This window comes from Elgaria multicarinata, chromosome 6 (assembly GCF_023053635.1).
Source record: "Elgaria multicarinata webbii isolate HBS135686 ecotype San Diego chromosome 6, rElgMul1.1.pri, whole genome shotgun sequence".
NCBI lineage: Eukaryota > Metazoa > Chordata > Lepidosauria > Squamata > Anguidae > Elgaria > Elgaria multicarinata.
This window is the reverse complement of record NC_086176.1, coordinates 62,258,395-62,273,372: the sequence shown is the minus strand read 5'-3', so window position 1 is coordinate 62,273,372 and position 14,978 is coordinate 62,258,395. Positions and strand designations below refer to the sequence as shown.

Genomic DNA, 14,978 nt, shown 5'->3' with positions numbered 1-14,978 from the left:
AAAACTAAATGGATCAGTACAACCAGAGATATGTTGGTATACCATCGGAAGATGGGACCCCCAGGTCGGAAGATGGTCAAAATGCTACTGGGGAGGAACAGAGGATAAGTTCAACTAGCCCCAGATGTGATGATGCAGCTAGCTCAAAGCTGAAAGGATGGCTAGCGGCCGACGGTGCTGGTGGTGAACAATGAATCCGATGTTCTAAAGATCAACATACCATAGGAACCTGGAATGTAAGATCTATGAGCCAGGGCAAATTGGATGTGGTGAGATGTCAAGATTAAATATAGATATATTGGGTGTCAGTGAACTGAAATGGACTGGAATGGGTCACTTCACATCAGATCACCACCAGATCTACTACTGTGGACAAGAGGATCACAGAAGAAATGGAGTAGCCTTCATAATTAATAATAAAGTGGCTAAAGCAGTGCTTGGATACAATCCAAAAAATGATAGAATGATCTCAATTCGAATTCAGGGTAAGCCATTTAACATCACAGTGATCCAAATATATGCCCCAACCACAGATGCTGAAGAAGCAGAAGTAGATCAGTTCTATGAGGATCTGCAGCACCTACTGGATAATACACCAAAAAGAGATGTTATTTTCGTTACAGGAGACTGGAACGCTAAGGTGGGCAGTCAAATGACATCTGGAATTACAGGTAAGACTCTAGGTGAACAAAATGAAGCGGGACATAGGCTGATAGAATTCTGCCAGGACAACTCACTGTGCATAACAAACACTCTCTTCCAACAACCGAAAAGACGGCTTTATACATGGACTTCACCAGATGGCCGACACCGAAATCAGATTGACTACATCCTTTGCAGCCAAAGGTGGCGGACATCTATAAAGACAGTAAAAACAAGACCTGGAGCTGACAGTAGTTCAGATCACAAACTTCTTATTGCACAATTTAGAAACTAAAGAAAATAGGGAAGACCCACAGATCAGTTAGATATGAGCTCACTAATATTCCTAATGAATATGCAGTGGAAGTGAAGAATAGATTTAAGGGACTAGATTTAGTAGATAGGGTCCCGGAAGAACTATGGACAGAAGTTCGCAACATTGTCCAAGAGGTGGCAACAAAAACATCCCAAAGAAAAAGAAAACCAAGAAGGCAAGATGGCTGTCTGCTGAGACACTGGAAGTAGCCCAAGAAAGAAGGAAAGCAAAAGGCAACAGTGATAGGGGGAGATATGCCCAATTAAATGCAAAATTCCAGAGGTTAGCCAGAAGAGATAAGGAATTATTTTTAAACGAGCAATGTGCGGAAGTGGAAGAAGACAATAGAATAGGAAGGACAAGAGACCTCTTCCAGAAAATTAGAAACATCTGAGGTAAATTCCAGGCAAAAATGGGTATGATCAAAAACAAAGATGGCAAGGACCTAACAGAAACAGAAGAGATCAAGAAAAGGTGGCAAGAATAGACGGAAGATCTGTATAGGAAGGATAATAATATCGGGGATAGCTCAGACGGTGTGGTCAGTGAGTTAGAGCCAGACATCCTGAAGAGTGAAGTTGAATGGGCCTTAAGAAGCATTGCTAATAACAAGGCAGCAGGAGACGACGGTATCCCAGCTGAACTGTTTAAAATATTGCAAGATGATGCAAGGTGATGCATGCCATATGCCAGCAAATTTGGAAAACACAAGAATGGCCATCAGACTGGAAAAAATCAACTTATATCCCCATACCAAAAAAGGGAAACACTAAAGAATGTTCAAACTATCAGACAGTGACACTTATTTCACATGCCAGCAAGGTAATGCTCAAGATCCTGCAAGGTAGACTCCAGCAATTCATGGAGCGAGAATTGCCATATGTACAAGCTGGGTTTAGAAAAGGCAGAGGAACTAGAGACCAAATTGCCAATATCCGCTGGATAATGGAGAAAGCCAGGGAGTTCCAGAAAAACATCTATTTCTGTTTTATTGACTATTCTAAAGCCTTTGACTGTGTGGATCATAACAAACTGTGGCAAGTTCTTGGTGGTATGGGGATACCAAGTCATCTTGTCTGCCTCCTGAGGAATCTGTATAACGAACAAGTAGCAACGGTAAGAACAGACCACGGAACAACGGACTGGTTTAAGATTGGGAAAGGAGTATGGCAGGGTTGTATACTCTCACCTTACCTATTCAACTTGTATGCAGAACACATCATGCGACGTGCTGGGCTTGACGAATCCAAGGCTGGAGTTAAAATTGCAGGAAGAAACATTAACAATCTCAGATATGCAGATGACACCACTTTGATGGCTGAAAGCAAGGAGGAGCTGAGGAGCCTTATGACAAAGGTGAAAGAAGAAAGTGCAAAAGCTGGGTTGCAGTTAAACCTCAAAAAAACCAAGATTATGGCAACCAGCTTGATTGATAACTGGCAAATAGAGGGAGAAAATGTGGAGGCAGTGACAGACTTTGTATTTCTGGGCGCAAAGATTACTGCAGACGCTGACTGCAGCCAGGAAATCAGAAGACGTTTACTTCTTGGGAGGAGAGCAATGACAAATCTTGATAAAATAGTTAAGAGCAGAGACACCAAACTGACAACAAAGGTCCGCATAGTTAAAGCAATGGTATTCCCCGTAGTAACCTATGGCTGCGAGAGCTGGACCATAAGGAAGGCTGAGCGAAGGAAGATAGATGCTTTTGAACTGTGGTGTTGGAGGAAAATTCTGAGAGTGCCTTGGACTGCAAGAAGATCAAACCAGTCCATACTCCAGGAAATAAAGCCAGACTGCTCACTTGAGGGAATGGTATTAAAGGCAAAATTGAAGTACTTTGGCCACATAATGAGAAGACAGGATACCCTGGAGAAGAGGCTGATGCTAGGGAAAGTGGAAGGCAAAAGGAATTGGGGCCGACCAAGGCCAACATGGATGGATGATATTCTGGAGGTGACAGACTTGACCTTGGGGGAGCTAGGGGTGGCGTCAGCCGACAGAAAGCTCTGGCGTGGGCTGGTCCATGAAGTCACGAAGAATCGGAAACGACTGAACGAATTAACAACAACATCCTCAAATTTACACAAATCATGTATTTTTTTTTAAAAAAGGTTTTATTGGTAATCTTGCGCAATTCCAAATCCGCCGGTCTATTATGTAGTCCTGAGGATGTATATTTCCCTCTTGCCAATATCCTTGTCAGTTTCATCCTCTCCCCACACTACTTCCTTTAGCCCAGCAGAGCCATATTCTGAACTTGTCAAAGAACCTGTCAGTCCCCCCCCCCACCTGCCATCTTTGCTGGGGAACTGGAGGATGAAATTAAATAGTTCATTAACAAGTACAGACAATATATGACATTCATTTGTGCACATTTCAAAAGCCATCCCCATGTGCAAATTGCAGCTATTAAACAATAAAAATAAAACAGAATCCATGTGTTAGTTCAACTTGCCAAAGATTGAGTTGACTCCACCAAGCAGAAGCGAGGGAATGTAATGAAATACATAGGGCCTAAACAGAACAATCTGTCAAGTTTTCACCACAGAATTCACATACATCCTATGTTGGATCCAGAATTAATCATATTTACATTAAAATCAATATGGCAAGGTAGTCAAGACTAACGTAAGACCCATTCATTTCAATGGTTGTACTATAAGATGACTTAGGCCTTAGCTAGACGAGGGGTTATCCCAGGCTGATACCCGGGATCGCCCCTGTGCGTCCAGATGACGCACAGGGGATCCTGGGCTCAGGCAGGGATGAACCCTCCCTTGCCCTGGGATAACAGGTGCCACTTGTAGCCTGATATTTCTGAGCCCGAGACCGCGAGTGTGTGGCCCGTTCCGTGGCTTCTCCCGGCTCCGGCGATTACTTGCGAGGAGCTGGGAGAAGCCGTGCATGAGGCGCAGCACTCCACATGAGCTGCGCCCATCGGGGCAGGGTGGGGAGATCAGGGCAGGGTGGGGTGAGCGGCCAAATGTTGTTGTTTTTTTTAAAAAAACACCTCACTCTTGCCGCTCCAGCATTCGTGCACAGCAGCCCCTTTAAACCAAAAAGAAAATATCGGGCACGACGGGGCTTTCCTTCCCCTTGTCGCACCTGACATGTGGATTAGAGCGACAGCCTGCGATACTTGCATCGTGGGCTCGCCCCTCCTTACGCCCGGATTTTGAGGTAGGTCTAGCAAAGGCCTATGTCTGCATCCACACCTATGTGTACAACTGCAGTTTAAGCTCATGTTGGCTTTAATTTTTTATATTACATGGCAGAATATATGCATTGTGCACAAAAACGGAATATTTTTCAAGAATTTTTATGCCAAATTCATACTTGAAATATTTATCAGCATGAAATGCTCAGGATATTTTAAAAATTCAAATATTAGATCCTTGTTTTAGATCTTGCTGTCTTATCCTCTGCTATTCTACTTGTGGCTCTCCAGATGTTTTGGCCTACAATCTCCATAAGCCCTAGCCAAATAGAGAGGGATGATTGGAAGCCAAAATATCTGGAGAGCACCAAGTTGTCCCCTGCTACCATGTGGTTTATACATTCTGGAACTATATAATGATGGTTAGGCCACAGTAGTGTTAATTTTCCTTTCCGTTATTATTATAAGTACAGCAACTGAAACATATATTTATATTGAAATTAAATTGAGGTACATGTGTGATTCCAAGTTATTCTAGATTGATGGGGCTATAGATCAGTGTCAATCTACTTCAGTAGACTTCAGAAGATATAAAATATGGATTATCTCAAACCTTTTAAAAATGACAAGTTAACTTAAATAATCCCTTGTGTTGTATTTATTTTCTTCCAAGGTTCAGGCATGTATGCAACACTTTTCTTGTTAGTATTTATGTCCTAATATTATATAGCACTTACACCATTAAACACAAATATATATGTAAACGTTATGGCATAAAAACTATCTGTCATTATAGTCATAACCCTAAAAGTCCAACTTGTCTAATATCTTTCTCCAAACTGCACCTCTATCCACTTATTTATTTTCCTGTATGTCAGCCCAAACTCCAGGATGCCATAAGGAGAAAGCTTACTGACATGCAAAGAAGAAAAGCCCAAAATGTACTTCAAAACCTGCTATGTGGCAGTTAGTATCGTTCTTGAGAGGCATGATAAGAATCTTTAGAATAAAGGATTATTTTTAGGGTAGATGCAAAGGTAGCTTGTAATAGTATGGGTACCTGAGTAAAAAATACATATACTATTTATCAAGCCTAAGTCGTTGTTGTTGTTGTTATTTTGGAATATTCTACTTTAATATATACGTGATTTGCTTCTGCTTGTATATATTTTAAAAAGGGAATGCACCAAGACGTATATGCAGGGGTTGGCATGTGTGGGCAGCGGCTGCCCAGATGCTCAAAAGGACCCAGCCTTACTCTGCTGTAGCTCTGCCAGGATAAGACTGCTGCTGTGTAATGGTGGCTCCTCCTTCCCCTGTTCCAGTCTTCCTTCTTGCCCACTTGGCCCCACTGGCAGAATGGAAGTGCCTGCAGAGCCCACATTGCTCCATTTCAAAACAAAAACAGTCCCTTACATTTTGAATAGCAAGACCAATCAGATGCTCCCAGGGAGGGGGGAGTTGTGTGGTTTGTAAATGGGGGGGCATCAGCAGTATTATGCCACTAGAGCCTGGCCGTGGCCCTGGATATATGCACGAACTCTTTCTATTGTTTGGGCAGAGCAGGCACTTTGTACTTGAGTATCCATACCAGTGTTCATAGAAATGCCATGATAAGTCAGCCTTTGATTAATGATCACCTTAACCCTGGAAAGAAGTGTGTGCGTGTGCATGTGTGTGTGTATTTGCTTCGTCAAGGGAGAAGATTGCAATGAAAGTTGTTCCTCATCATAGAACGAATAGGTTAATATGATATTCTCTGGCTCTGGTTGACCTTTGACTTTTCCCCTGCAGTAAAATTATTCTACCTTGTTTCTGTTGCATTTTTACATTCTGATTGTTTCACATGAAAAGCGTACACTATTTATGATCCCCCCCCCAACATTTTTTACAATGAAACCTGAAGAAATTCACTCATCTTGTGGAATTTTTGCTGTGACTTTGAGGGTAAATGACTAAGATAAAACATATGGTACTTCAAACATTTTTAATCAGCACAAATAGTTTTAACACATAGCAGTGGTTAAAAGTGCAGTTTGTAGTGCAATATGTATCAAGTAACACACTAAAATTAACTATTAGAAAGTATTTTTCCATTATCTTAAAATGGCATTGTAGTTTTAACCAAAAACATTTAATGAACTTCAATGTACAAGAAGGCTTTAGCAGATCACGTTGGTAGTTTATGATTTTATGGGAAGATGTGAACTATAAAAAGCAGTTTTGAATGATAAACAGCAGTTTATAGTGAGTTTTGGAATTAATTATTGAAATTCACTTTCCCATGATTCTAATTTATTAAATAGTGTTTAAATGCTTGAATATTTGCTTATACAGGGAAAACATCTAAGAGAAAGTCTGTTTTAGAAAAAGCATTTGTTGGAAATATATACTCCCATATTTTTCTGTAGTTACAGTGACTCTAAGAACTTTCAATTTAATCCTTTTTCTATGCTCTGAGAGAATATGAAAGAGCTGAGAAATGAGTAAAAACTTTAAAGGTTCCCATTTCTTTGTACTCAAACAACTGTAAACTACTGTTTAAACTCCCTTTTTAATTTCTCTGTTTTTTTCTTTTTAAAATGTCATGGTTAACATTCTCTACAGAGATGGGAAAGCAGTAAAAGAGAAATTGCTTGAAATTATTTGAACATTTGACTTTGTCAAGTTTACTTTGAGCTTTCTGGAAACCCCCCCCCCATTCCAGTTAGCTTAGCAAAAGGGTTTAACCACAGTGTTCTGGGATACTTAATGTATTGAAGTGTTTTGTGGAATGGGTGGAAATGATTGCTCAATGCTAGAGCAAATGTGCCACATTTCACCCTCTTATCAGGTTATATGTAGGGCCTCTGCCTGATGCCTTGGGGAGCTCCTGTCCTTCAGAATAGACAAAACTGGACTAGAGGGAAGATTTCCCCCAAAGAGGCAAAGGGCATGTCTACACGGGGGGGGGGGAAGGGGAGGATCTCGCGATATGCTGATTGCGAGACCCTCCCCTTTGTCCACATGCGGTGCGCAACGTCCAGGGAGGAAGGAGGATGTTGTGCCTGCTTTTTTTTTTTTTTTACTGAAAATGAGCGCACATACGCTCCAACGAAAAGTTCATTAAAAATAAACCACTCCCCCCCACCTCCAATGGGCATGGAGCGCCTGAAGAGCTCTGTGCCCCATGCCCATTTCCCGCCTCCTCGTGTTTACTCGCAAAGAGGCAAGATGAAACCGGAACGGCTGCCCACACCTCCCACAGTCTCGGGACGATCCCAAGACTGCAGGGAAAATTGGGCTAAAAGCTGTCCCAGTTATCCCGGGGAAATGGAGGGATCTTCTCTCCCTGCCCTGTGCATCATGTGGATGCACAGGGATGGTCCTGGGCCGATCCCCGGGATAAGGCATGATCTTGACATGCCCAAAATCTCAAAATGATGATTGGAGTAGAGAGATGTATTAAGGCTGCAATCCTGGGCCTATCTTCTTGGACGTAATCACAGTAGAACTCAATAGGACATACTTAGGAGTGGACTGGTATAGGATTGCACTGAAGAAGATTCAACGTCTCCTGTATGTTTTGGTGGCACAAAAGCATTTAGAAAAAGAAATGTAAGTAATGGGTCAAATGGCACTGCATTGCAAAAAAGTATCTTCTGTGACAGTTCTATTTGACCCCGCTCTTTAACATTTCCATCTCTATATTCTTTCAAAAAGTAATGCCTTGAATCCAATGTTAGTCTCACATATAGTAGACCCAACGGAAATGAATGGGACTTAAGTCAGCCATTTTAATGGATCTACTGAAAGTAGAACTAACACTGAATTCAACCCATAGTGTTACTAACCCCTGCAACTTCTGTTCCATGGGCATTTGATCACAGGAATAAAAAACAGAAAGGAATGGTCAAAGTGCTACGGTGGATGTTTCCTACATGGATTTGCAACCATGCTTTAGGAAAGAGAAATATGAATGCTGCTTGCCAGTTGATATAAGTAGGTAACTGTAGATAGATTTATAATGGTTCAAAGTAGGAAAATGCGTCCTCTGCTTCATCCTATAGATTTATATTTTCATAATTTTTTCATCTCGATATACAGTATATATATATATGCTTTGTTCAGGGTTGGCTCTGAGAAGTAGGGATGTATGAATCTCTTAGTTTTGCTTTCTCCCACATTCATTTCTTTTAAAAAAACAAAAACAAAAAAACCTCAAATACTTTCTCTTCTATTTATGAAGAAATCTGTAAGTTTTGGTAAGTGCTTAAAAAAATAAAGCCCTAACAGAATATGGCATGTGGCCAGGTTTAAAAGATACAGCTGTTTTGACATGGAAAGGACCATGTTGTGCCTGCCATGTGGCTATGAAAGAGGTGGCAACCCAAACACAAAGTCCGTTGAATACACAAGGATTCAAACCCAGACTTTTAAGAACTCAGCACTCCCAGCTCTCTGCCTTGATAAATCTTTCAGTTTTGCTTTCTCCCATACACATTAAAAAACAAAACATGTGAGTTCTTCCCATCTTGTTTATGAATTTTGCTAAGTTCTTAACAAAAAAAAAAGTCAACAGAATGAAATTCTGACCAATCGTGTCTTTTATGGTAGACCTACTTTCAAAATCATTCCATCCAAGCTAGGGATCAGTAATTTAACTGTCACTTGTACAGTGGTCATAAAGGTGTTCCCAGGAAAATAGATTCAGAATTTCATTGCTGTGAAGTTCTAAAATGATATTTCTTTGGAATTCTAAATGAGTACAGCAAACATAATATTTTTAGATTAAATAGGAATTAGGGGGATAAAAGGAAAGAAAGTATGCTTTGCAAAACTGCATATTAAATAGAAAGAACTTACACCTATTAATAAAATCAAAGAAGATTGTGAACTGACTTCCCATCTCCCTTTCATTGTCATCAATCTTTATTACAATTTGCATTTGGTTTTCATGCAGGTGGTTGATCAGATTGATACACTGACGTCAGACCTGCAGCTAGAGGATGAGATGACTGACAGTTCAAAAACAGACACATTGAACAGCAGCTCAAGTAGCACAACAGCATCAAGTTTGGAAAAAATCAAGGTGCGTGCCAATGCACCACTCATCAAGCCTCCAGCCCACCCATCTGCCATTCTTACAGTCCTAAGGAAGCCCAATCCACCACCACCACCTCCACGGTTGACTCCTGTGAAGTGTGAAGACTCTCACCGGACAGTTATCTCTGCCAACCCTGTAAAGACTAATGGGACTCTGCTACGAAATGGAAGTTTACCAGGAGGACCAAATAAAATTCCAAATGGAGATATATGTTGTATACCTAATAGTAACTTGGACAAAGTTCCGATGCAACCTCTGATGCACAGATCTGAGAAAGACAGGTGTCCTCAGCCTGGAACACGAGAACGGGTACGATTTAATGAAAAGGTGCAGTACCATGGCTATTGTGCTGATTGTGATGTTCGGTATAATATTAAAAATAGGGAGATTCACTTGCACAGTGAACCTGCCCACATGCCGGGAAAGCTCCCTCACCAATGTCCTCCCTTACCACCACCACCTCCTCCACTTCCTCCTTTTCCATTAGAAAATGGAGGGGTGGGAATAAGCCCTAGTAGTAGCTTTCCTCCTCTCAGACCTGCAACTGTGCCTCCACAAACTGCACCAAAACCCCAGAAGACCATTTTGAGGAAATCGACCACTACAACAGTGTGATGTATCCCACTTGGAAAACTCTTTGTTTTTTCTTATGTATAAACATACAAAAAAGGTAACGAGCACTTTCTACTCAAGCAATAAAAAGCCCAAATATATTACACCCTTTCTTCTATGAAGTGGCATAAAAATAATGTGGTAAGTACAGAGAAAATCATTCAGTGATGTTTGATGCACACATCTAATAATTTCATTGCTGAAAACTAGTGTATTTATTGTAGAGCAGGTCATCACTGGTATATATTACTAAAGCAGAACACCTTTTTCTATAACCTAAAGAATTAACAGTTTATCTGGGAAACTGTAGACATGCAGTAGCAATTAATGGTGAATTAAAGCCCTCTATTCAAAATACAATAATTTCTCCAGCAGTGTAGGTTTTAAAGCAGGGATGAAGAACATGGCACCCTCCGGGTATTTGATTGCAACTCACATACACCTCTACCAGTGGTTTGCTGGCTAGAGTAGATGTGAGTTGTAGTCTAACAACTTCTGAACGACCACACCTTCCCTACCCTAGTTTTATAGTATGTCATACTTTCAAAATACATTTTCTAGGAATGTGTTATATGATTACACAGAATGGTCTGAAACTGCAGAGATTGTGGAATTTGCAGCAGAAGCAAAGAAATGTCCTAGAATATTATATTGCAAATCCTTTTCTTCTCAAGAAAATATGAGCTGTTGTTTGACAACCCAAATGTTCATCATCACTTTAAAATGTCCCAGGTGGATAACAATATTTTCATCAAGAAACATGATAGGATGTCAGCTTTCACTGCCCGCTCTGAAAAATGGAGCAAATGTTGTGTATTTGTTAATGGTAGGTCATATGTTAAGTCTTCAGTTTCTTGCTTATATTCTCCTTCTACAAAAGCAATAATAATCCTTTCAACAGCAATAGGAAATTTGCCATAGGTTATCAGCCTAGGAGTTTAAACAGTTGAAACAGACTTTGAAGATAGAAAACATTGCCCAGAAACAAATTATTAGTATTCAAGAGATATTTTCCCCTCCCTTCCCCCACTCCCCGCTCCAAATTCTTTGTATTTGGTTAACTGTTGAAGTGATGGAGAAGAATACTCTGATATTTAAAAATGGTTGCAGAGTCAATAATCTTGAAAGTTTGTAGGTTGTAAGGAAAAAATGATAGATGAATCAGTGAAGTGGCATGATAGCGAGACTTTTGTTTACAAACATGCTTGCAATTTCAAATGAGGTTGCAGGAAATTCTTATACCCACCTTTTCTCCAATATAGAGTTACTTGATATGGGGATAACATTTCTTTGGTCTTAGAGAAGTCCAGGTGATATAACTGGCTTAGGTACAAACTTCTGTGAATGGAACTCTGAACATGGACCAGGGATTTCCCTCTTCCCACTTTCTCACTGTAGTTCTGGTGCATCCTGATTCGCCACTCAGGGGGATTGTTGGATATTCTGGAATGGTATGCTGCTCTTATTGTGTGTCTAGAGAGGGAGGCTGAAGTAGGAATTGGGAAAATCAGGGGACTCCCCCTTTTTGCAAGTGGAATTGCCTTCCATCTGCACTATGGCTCCTTTATAGCCAAGCCATAACTGCAACCTTTAATACAAAATATTAAGTTAAATGAGATTTCAGTAGCTCCACCATTTAGTTCTCATACTATCTGTTCATATGTTTACAGCCTTGGTTGAGCATTGAAACAAAACAATGATAAAATTATAATTAATGGCACAATCTGGCCAAAATAAAGCACTTTAAACTCCCATTGATTGCAAAGGGAAGGAGATGAGCACCTCTTTAACTTTAATATCCATATTTGGAGTACAAGCCATTTGTAGTGAAAATTGTTAGTGAAAATTTTCATTTTATGCAGATATGCTTGATGAAACATTTCACATCAGCATTATACTCACGATTTTACCCTGAGTTTTGTTTAGCACAGGGATAGGCAACTTGGTTGTCCTCTAGATATTTTGAACTATAACTCTCAGAAGCCTCAGCCAGCATGACCAATGGTCAGGGATCATGGGAATTGACTCCGAGTTGTTCAGCTGTTACTCATATTAAAAACCCATGCAGGCTGCAAACTTATAGACATGTACCAGGGAGTAAGTAGACATTGAATTCAGTGGGACTTGCCTCTAAGTAGACATATGTAGGATCATCCTCTTAATCACTTATGTGCATGGCTGTGTCAATGAATTAGCTTGGGAATGCCCAAAGCCCTCTAAACTCTTGGATATCCTGTTCAGGGGCTATTAACACTGTATTGACCTGCTCTTATCAGTGTCTCTGTGTAGTTTATTATGGCATTTCAACTGCTTGGTGTAACTCTCAGTGCAACTGCACTATGTCTTGCTAATATGGTAGCAGAACATCTGGTGTAAGTTCCAGTGCCTTATCTAATAGCTACAGGTTGTAAATTGATTTTAGAAATGAGTGCCTATAGAACGCATAATATTTTGACCGTCCCAACAGTCATAGTGCAACTAAGGGGCATGTCTAGACCATAGGGTGTAGAGGGAGGGAGGGGGGAGGAACCGTGAGGAACCGGGACAATCCACGACACCCGTCCACACATTCCGCGGTCTCGGGCTCAGCCTGGGACCATGAAAAAACGGGGGTCAAAGGGTAGGGCGAGATCCTGGGGCAAAGGGAGGGTTCATCCCTCCCTGATCCCGGGATCCCCTATGTGTCATATGAATGCACAGGGATGATCCTGGGGATCGCCCCGGCATTTCGCCCCTTCTAGCTAAGACCTGAGATAAGCTTACCTGTCTATAGTTAGAGCACATATGTAAGACTTACTTGCACTTGTGTTTTTTTTTGTCTCTTTCCTAGCTTACTAAGTATACCAAGATATATTTAGTGTTGCTGTCATATACAGAATGCTCTTTAAGGAGATTGTAGGGAATTGTACATTCTAATAAGAGATTTGAATGCAATAGAGAATGTTATAATTTTGGAGTGAACATTGTGTTAAGAACAAAAAGCCAGTTCTGGTATCATCATCTCTGTGCTGCTTGAATAATGCTCAACAACTCTGCAGATACCTGTGTAACCGAGATTTATAGGATAATGGAGATGCATAAGTCCTTTAGCAACCAAAAAGCTAAAATTAAACTGTAAGACTGCAATCCTGTACACAGTTACATATGTACAAATCCTATTGAAATTGATGAAGGTTCTCAAGTGGCAGTTCCAGATTGCAGTATTGAGTCATTTATAGTAAAATAAGTTAAAATTATGTTTGTACTTTAATATGCTGATTATTCTGTTCTGCTTCCTAATTTGGTGTGATGCTTCTTTTTTTCTTTTTTTCAAATTAGTACAATTCATATGCATATTAGCATTTTAATTCCACTGCAACTTTATTTTTTTTATTTCACATTGATTGATTTTGTTGTTTTTTCTATCTGATTACGAATATTTGTTCCTAATCTATGATTCATTTATGATATATAATTGTGTCTACACTTATCATTCCTTATCTTATAAACCCATCCATGATAGTTTAAACCTATCACAAGATACTTCTTTCTTTTGGCAATAGTTATGATTATGTCTCTCCTATGATAGAATTGTACAGGATGGTACACTAGGTGAATACTTCAGAGGCGGTTTCTGATGATCATGTGAAAAGCAGTTGAGATTCTAAAGGGAACAAAGCATTCATATGGCAAACTTATTTGCAATGTAATCTTAAACATATCTACACTGAAGTAAGTTCAATTTATTTCAATGAAGTTTACTCCAAGGCAAATGTTTATAGGATTACACCACTACAGAGTATTCCTAGCTATTAAGGGCAATAAGCCAAATATTCATAATTCTGAACTTTGGACATAATTTCAAATTTGTAGGATACCTTACAAGCAGAATATAAAAGTAACATCAAATGTAAGGAGTTTTGCATATTTGCTTATCTCTTCTATTGGACTCAGTGAGACTTAACTGTGCCTTTGTTTGACTGGATCATCTAAAGGATTCATAAAATAAAGGACCAACATATAATTAAGAATAGCATCCAAGAAAATTTAGTTAGAAGGAATGGAATAATTACTTCAGCAGCATATTCTCAAAGATATACAACAGGTTACTAGATTAAGTACATCATTTAGAATACCTAAAATCTCAAAACAAATTATGTTTCTATATATGGAGCCATGTATAGATTATAACTCACTCCCATTATATATTGGAATTTTCAGTGTTCAGAATCAATTAGAATTATGCAGTTGCATAATTTAATATAAGGGCCACAGTGTCAAGGTGATGTAAGTGCACAATGGTGTAGCTCATAAAAATGCAATAACATGTTTATCATAGTTCTGTATCAGATAGTGATGGGTGAGCTCTCTTGGCTTGATTTAGAATTGGCGGTGTATTTACGAGCTTCGTCAGCAAACCTTCAGGAAAAGTCCTTCAGAGTGTTTTTTCTCATGTCATAAGGCTGCCACAAACACACTTCTTGCGCCATTCCTTCTAGGAAATGTAGTTTGGTTTAGTACCATGTGTACAACTGGAATTGTGACTAAAGCAAGTGCTGCTATACCATGGCTTAGCCATTTCCCCAGTTTATTTTTTATTTCATGCATTATTATATTGCTTAGCAAATTTAAGGGGAACATGGGAAATGAACTGTGCATTTGTTGGAGCATCACTTTTCATGTAGCAAATGGATTTGCTCTGCCTGAGCCACAAAAATCATTTATTAGCTTATAGATCCAGAAGCTCAGGAAAGGATGTGTTGATGTAGGAGTGACTGACTACAGGGCATACCACATGTGTACATAAGGAAAGAGATTTTCTGTGAAAGAGGAAAATATGGCAGCAGAATTGTGGTACTCAAATAGGCTTGGAACACAGAAGAAAGGTCACTTGGTTGTGTTAAGTAGTTTGGTTGAATTTGCAATTAAGTAGGGATAGCAGGAAAACCATCTGTAATTTTTAATCATTTATTCTGCATAGGTATAACCACTTAAAGTTAATTGATGACTAATACCAAGTACAGCCACTGTTTCAATAGTGGTTTGCATTTCCTGTCACTGGCCTGTCAAATCTGTAGCATAGAGACCCTTATGACTTCCTCTGAATGCATGAATGGCAAAGGTGTGACTGTTGGGAGTGGTTGCAGGGGGCGAGGCTAGCCAGAATGGCCCCACTCCCTATG

General features: G+C 39.8%; 1 protein-coding gene across 2 annotated transcripts in view; it reads left to right on the top strand.

Moving 5' to 3' along the window:
• The window catches only part of PRR16 (proline rich 16), a 136,474-nt gene that overhangs the window by 79,512 nt on the left and 41,984 nt on the right, over positions 1 to 14,978 (top strand). The window contains exon 2 of one of the 2 annotated variants that reach the window (XM_063128602.1): positions 9,061 to 9,513. In XM_063128602.1, the coding sequence (XP_062984672.1) occupies positions 9,061 to 9,513 (453 nt within the window). Of the gene's footprint in view, positions 1 to 9,060; positions 9,958 to 14,978 lie in introns of both variants that reach the window. The other variant, XM_063128601.1, reaches the window with a different exon arrangement.